The 5,426-nt window shown below is 40.9% G+C and overlaps 1 protein-coding gene across 1 annotated transcript; it reads right to left on the bottom strand.

The window, feature by feature from the left end:
- Nucleotides 1-343: 343 nt before the first annotated feature.
- LOC116084801 lies at nucleotides 344-1,934 on the bottom strand. Its single transcript, XM_031362035.1, has 2 exons — nucleotides 1,490-1,934; nucleotides 344-1,396 (listed from the first exon to the last, which is right to left on the bottom strand). Exons 1-2 carry the CDS (start codon nucleotides 1,866-1,868, stop codon nucleotides 1,083-1,085), a joined length of 693 nt encoding a protein of 230 aa, XP_031217895.1. The 5' UTR covers nucleotides 1,869-1,934; the 3' UTR covers nucleotides 344-1,082.
- Between the last annotated feature and the right edge of the window lie 3,492 nt (nucleotides 1,935-5,426).

Genomic DNA, 5,426 nt, shown 5'->3' with positions numbered 1-5,426 from the left:
AAAAAGGAATCTATATCTGGTGTTCCCATAGTAAAATTATATACACCAGGAAGAAAACAATGCATATAAAATATGTATATGCTTATAAAATAAAAGATTCAGAAGGAATCATACTGTAATTTCTCAAGTAGATTTGAAGAATTTATGATAGCAGCAAAAATAGAATAATACATTTATAACCATGAAGATTTCTTTGGAAAAAATACCAATGAGTACAAATTCTTTATTCTCCTGTTCCCCCGGCCCCTAGTTGTTGTGAAGACTGACATAGTTATGGCAGATTTCTAAGATCTCCTGGTTCTGGTAAATTTTTATATTAACTAACAATGAAACAAATTGGTTGCTAAATGGAAGTGCTCATATATTATGACCAATTCTCATCAGTACATTTAACACCAAAAGAAAAACACACAGGCAATTCAGTATGAAAGACTGAGTAGAGAAGGCAAATTTCAGGACAAAAACTGAAGAGCAGTCCTTTCATTTCTATGTAGATGACACATAAAATGACAAACAAAAGTCCAGCTTCTGGTATTTAACCATCACCCATTTAGTCTAGTCACTATCCAAGCAATGCCCACTCAGAAAATGGTTCTCATGTATAATAACACTGTTATTCTCCATGAATAACTGTTATTCTTCCATTCAAAGGAATTATGATTGAGCATTAGATAATTTTGAAAATATGTACAGGACTTCTGAGACAGCGTCAGACAGTGGATATTTGAGGTAGAAATGAGTTGTTCAAGGACAGCTGGAACTGCTCAACTGTCCTTCTCTCTTCTTCAAGTTCAAAAAGATATTTCAAAGACTTCAGGGAGAGAAATCACGAGTCTGAGCACCCCCTGAGTCTATGTTCAACACCATGTGCAGCCCAAGACAATGTGTCTCCTCCATTCCACAGAGCATCCTCCAATGCAATTGAGCATTGGATAGAGTGGATGATTTAGCTGGAAATAAGCTGTGCAAAGGCAGCCGGGACTGTGCAACTTCCCATTTCTCCTTGCCAAGTTGAAAGAGGCCACAAGGAGAGATCTTGAGTCTGAGCACCCACGGCCATGGGTGTTTGTGTTCAGCTCCCCCTACAGCCCCACACACTGTGCGCTCAGAGCACAGAAGTACACAGCCGAGTCTCTCCAGTGCACAGAGGCTTTCCGCAGGTGGAAGGAAGAGTCGCTCTTGTTGAACTCAGCCTCAAAGCCATTCACTCCTTGAACCACGGGGTTTCCTGAATAGTACTTGAGGAGCAGCTCCAGCCCCTGCCATGGGTACTGGACATACCAGAACAGGTAAGGTGTCCCAGAGTAGGAATACTTGCATCTCAGCTGCAGAGAAGCTTCTTCAGGGACAGTGACATGCGCATCAGGCTGAGTCACTGACTGAGCTTGGGCTTCCCCTGGAAAGGAATACTAGGTCAGAAACTAGTGCAGACGTCCCTGAGGACAGTCAGAATGCAGAGATGCAGAGACCACAAGGAAGCTGTACTCACTCAGGAGGAAGTTTATCCCCAACACTTGGAGGAGCATCAGGAGCATGGTTGGAGCCTCGGAACTCTCAGGAACAGGACAGCTAGGAAAATGGCTGAGGAAAGCAAGAGCTTGAAAGCAGGTGTCGGGTGGGTCTGCTGGAGAAGTATCCCGCTCAGTTAAAAACTGATAAAAGCTGCAAACTGGAGCCTGGAAGGTTTTGAATATCTGATTCTTGTCACTTGCCTTTGCTAAATACTCAGCCAGCTGCAAGAAGGATGAGATGTGAGTGCAGCAGCGCCCTCTGGAGGCCATATGAGGAACCACATGTCTTGAGGGTCCACAGCCTGCCTCCTGCTGTGTTCCTGTTTCAGAGACACTGAAAACTTTCACAAAGCACATTGCTTCTTTCCTAGTCTTTGATGGGGTATTAGTTCTAGCATCTGCTGGGAGTGGATGGTTTGTTAATAATCCTTATGAAAGCAAGTTATTAAATAAGCCCCAGCCTTCAGATGCAGTTGTCTCAGGCTGAGTGTGACTGGCTACTTCAGCCTCCGTGGTGATGCTTTATGATGTAGGTATCGCCCTGGGTGGATGCTCTACAGCACAAAGACAACTGGGAAACGCTCGAAGTTAGATTGCCTCTGCTATCTACGACAAGTTGGGACTCTAGATAGGAAGGTTTGACTGCTAAAGCCAGCAGAACTACAACTCTGAGACCTGCCTGGCTGGTTAAAGTACTGTCCTCCTGAAAAGACACTTAGGATTAAAAACTTCATATTTTTTTACCCCCCCCCCCAGATTCAATGGAATGCAATGGCTCAGTGTTGATACTTATGTTCTTTGATTCCAGGAACAAAAAGGAAATTCTTCCCAAGTGTCTTCTCTCATCTCTTCCTTCTTGTAGGGATTGTCTTTCCCAGGGGAGGGTTGCCTATACCAGCAATTTGTGAATGTTTAGGCTATAAATGAACCTGTGGAGTGTGTGTGTGTGTGTGCGTGTGTGTTCCTATTTCTTTCAAATGTCCCCCAAAATAAGCCAAAATCCACAAGTGTTATAAGAATAACAATCATCTAAGATTTCAAATTTACAAGTACTTCCAGAAAATGGAAGGAGTTGGAGTCATATTGAAGTTTTGTCAGAAGGAAGGAAGTACATCAAAAACAAAGACCAGCAATTCATGCTGGCTTTCAGTTTACTCTGATAATTTTCAGAACCCAGGATGTATGTGTGTATGAGTATGATTGTGTTGGTTTGAATATACTTGGCCCAGGGAGAGATTGGTGCCTTGTTGGAGTGGGTGTGGCCTTCTTGGAGGAAGCTTGTCACTGTGGGAATGGGCTTTGAGACCTTCCTCCAAGCTACCTGGAAGTCAGTGTTCTCCTAGCAGCCTACAGATGAAGATGTGTAGAACTCTCAGCTCCTTCATTGGCATGTCTGCCTGAATACTGCCATGTTTCCCATCTTGATGATAATGGACTGAACCTGTGAACCTGTAAGCCAGCCCCAATTAAATGTTGTCCTTATAAGAGTTGCCTTGGTCATGGTGTCTCTTCACAGTAATGGAAACCCTAACTAAGACAGAAGTTGATCAACCAAAATGAAGTCCTTGAGACATTAATAAGTCCCATTCAGTGAGATGATTTTGTGCCAAATACAGCACACAAAGGACAGAAACCTCTTCAGACATACCAGAGTGAACAGGTAAGGAGGAGAGATACACATTTCACCACCAGACACTGTCTGGAAATAAACCAGAATGACTTTGAATTAAGGAGTCAAGAAGCAAATACCCAGCATTAGCTAAAGGCTGAGAAATTATGAGGTCAATACCTATGTGCACAGACCATGGGTCACATAAATAATTCTAACTCAGCCATGCATGCTAGCCATATCCAAAGCATGTTTACAGCCACTTTATCATCACCTGGTCAATAAAATTTGTAATTGAGGAGTGTTTGGTGAGGAACAGTCTTCAAAATGTTTTACTTTTGAATTTAAAATTCAAGACCATGCCATATCATGTCATCACACCACTGGGCTCTTCTTGTACATGGAGTCTATCTGGATAAGGGACTCTGGAGCACAACTGGGTCTAGAGACCTCACAGCCACTTCCTCTCTGCATTCTGATCAGTTTTCATCACTGTAAGGTCTTCAACTGCTTCAAAATGAAAGTTCTTTGATGAGGGGTGAAAACTACACTTATCACTGTGTGTAATTATAAATATTTAGAACACAGAAGCTTCATGATTTAGGAACGTAGATGTGGTGGGTTCTCCTCTAGAGTCTATGACTTATCCAGCCATGATGAGTTAACTAGTTTACAGTTTTAGGCTGAAGTTGCTTCCTATTGAGTATGCCTGAAGTTCAATAAGTAATATATTAGTTTTTCCTGATATTAAAGTGCCACAACTACAGCCTTGTGGATATCTTGACATGGTGGTCATTGTTCTTATACAAAGAATTCACATCTTGGTTTGATTATTTATTGCTTTTCTCCCTTGGAATTTTACCTAATATCTCTGTACTCTATAAGAACTTTTCCAAAGGAAGAAGTCTTCAGGTCAGGTCTAGCTCAAGTTCTTCAAGTCTTATGTCCAAAGTATGTGATGGCCTAAGCAAATCGGGCTTGCCTTCAAGTTTTATGAGGCAATCAAGGATAATGTCAGTAGCCTATTTCATTTGGAAAAATCTCTTGAAACCTCCTGACAACTTGAAGAAAGGATTCTCATACATGGCACTGGGGGTTTATTAGATTTAGCATTCATTCTAGGTTTGACAAGCTCACGTCTGAGAGATTCTATTCTATGCTGCACTATAAATAAATTTTGGAGTTTAGTAATGCAACTTGACATTCCATTTTGCTTTCTAGCTGGTAAGATAGTATGTACTTCTTCTATGTTCTTTGTGTACAAAAACATGGGTCTCTCTTGAGACACACCTTAGTTTTTTATTTTATAACTTTCTTCCTTACAAAGAAATAAATATTAATACTAGAGTATTTTATTTTAAACTAGTACTTTGCTTAGAGAATTTAAATGAATCAAAACTTTGGTCTCCTTTCTATTTTTCAGGATTATCATAGAACCTAACTCTAATCACAGTTATGTGACCACATCAGGTCCTTCAGAGATGAGCAAAGTGCAATGGAAGATGAGAGTGGTTATTAATGGGGAAGAATTTCTGCATAGGGTCTATTATGATCAGCTTTGTTTATACACAGTGTGTAGGACAGGGAAGGACCTACCTCTCATGGCATCATCTTGAGAACTCCAACAGCTGTTTCACGAGCAGCTTTATCAAGTGGAGGCAGTCAGAAAGTGTGGTGGTTTGAATAAGAATGACTCAAAAAGTTCATATATCTGAAACTTGGAATCCCAGTTGGTGGTCTGTTTAGGAATCATTCTGAGGAGTGGTCTTGTCAGAGGAGCCATGCCATTGGTGGTGGGCTTTGGAATCAATATCTCCCTCTCTAACCCCTTGCTTGTGATAAGAATTAAGGCCTCAGCTACTACTCCAGGGTCATGCCTAACTGAATGCTACTATACTCCCACCAAGATGGTCAATCCTGTGAAACCATAATCACAGTTTCACAACTGTAATCAAGCCCCCAGTTAAATGCTTTATAATAGGTTGTCTTGATCATGGTCTCTTCACAGCCATAGATAAGTCAGGCCAGAAGTTGGACTAAACTCTGTGTTATGGATCACAGACAGGAAGAATCTAAATAACTTAGGGAGTGAGACTGAAGAAAAATTGAAAAGACTAAAGTCTATGTTCCTCATTTAGGTCATAAATTTGTAGAGTAATAAGGGAAGATTGTTGGAGAATTTAAATTATTGAATTTTGTAAGACATCTTGGTAGAGATAAATCCAATATCAGAGTTTTCCTGGAGATATATCCTGTGAGAGGTTCTCCATTTAGGGAGAGAGCAATATGTATCCTGTTTTTTTTTT

Source organism: Mastomys coucha, unplaced genomic scaffold (genome assembly GCF_008632895.1).
Source record: "Mastomys coucha isolate ucsf_1 unplaced genomic scaffold, UCSF_Mcou_1 pScaffold9, whole genome shotgun sequence".
In the NCBI taxonomy this organism is placed as follows: Eukaryota; Metazoa; Chordata; class Mammalia; order Rodentia; family Muridae; genus Mastomys; species Mastomys coucha.
The sequence above is the reverse complement of the archived record's forward strand: the minus strand, read 5'-3'. Positions and strand labels throughout refer to the sequence as shown.

What these genes read in the sequence shown, in the direction of transcription:
- LOC116084801 (XM_031362035.1), bottom strand. Translation starts at nt 1,868, where the DNA reads ATGTGCTTTGTGAAAGTTTTCAGTGTCTCTGAAACAGGAACACAGCAG. An exon ending in GGGGATAAACTTCCTCCTGA is followed by an intron (nt 1,397 to 1,489) that starts GTGAGTACAGCT and finishes ATTCCTTTCCAG; the next exon opens with GGGAAGCCCAAGCTCAGTCA.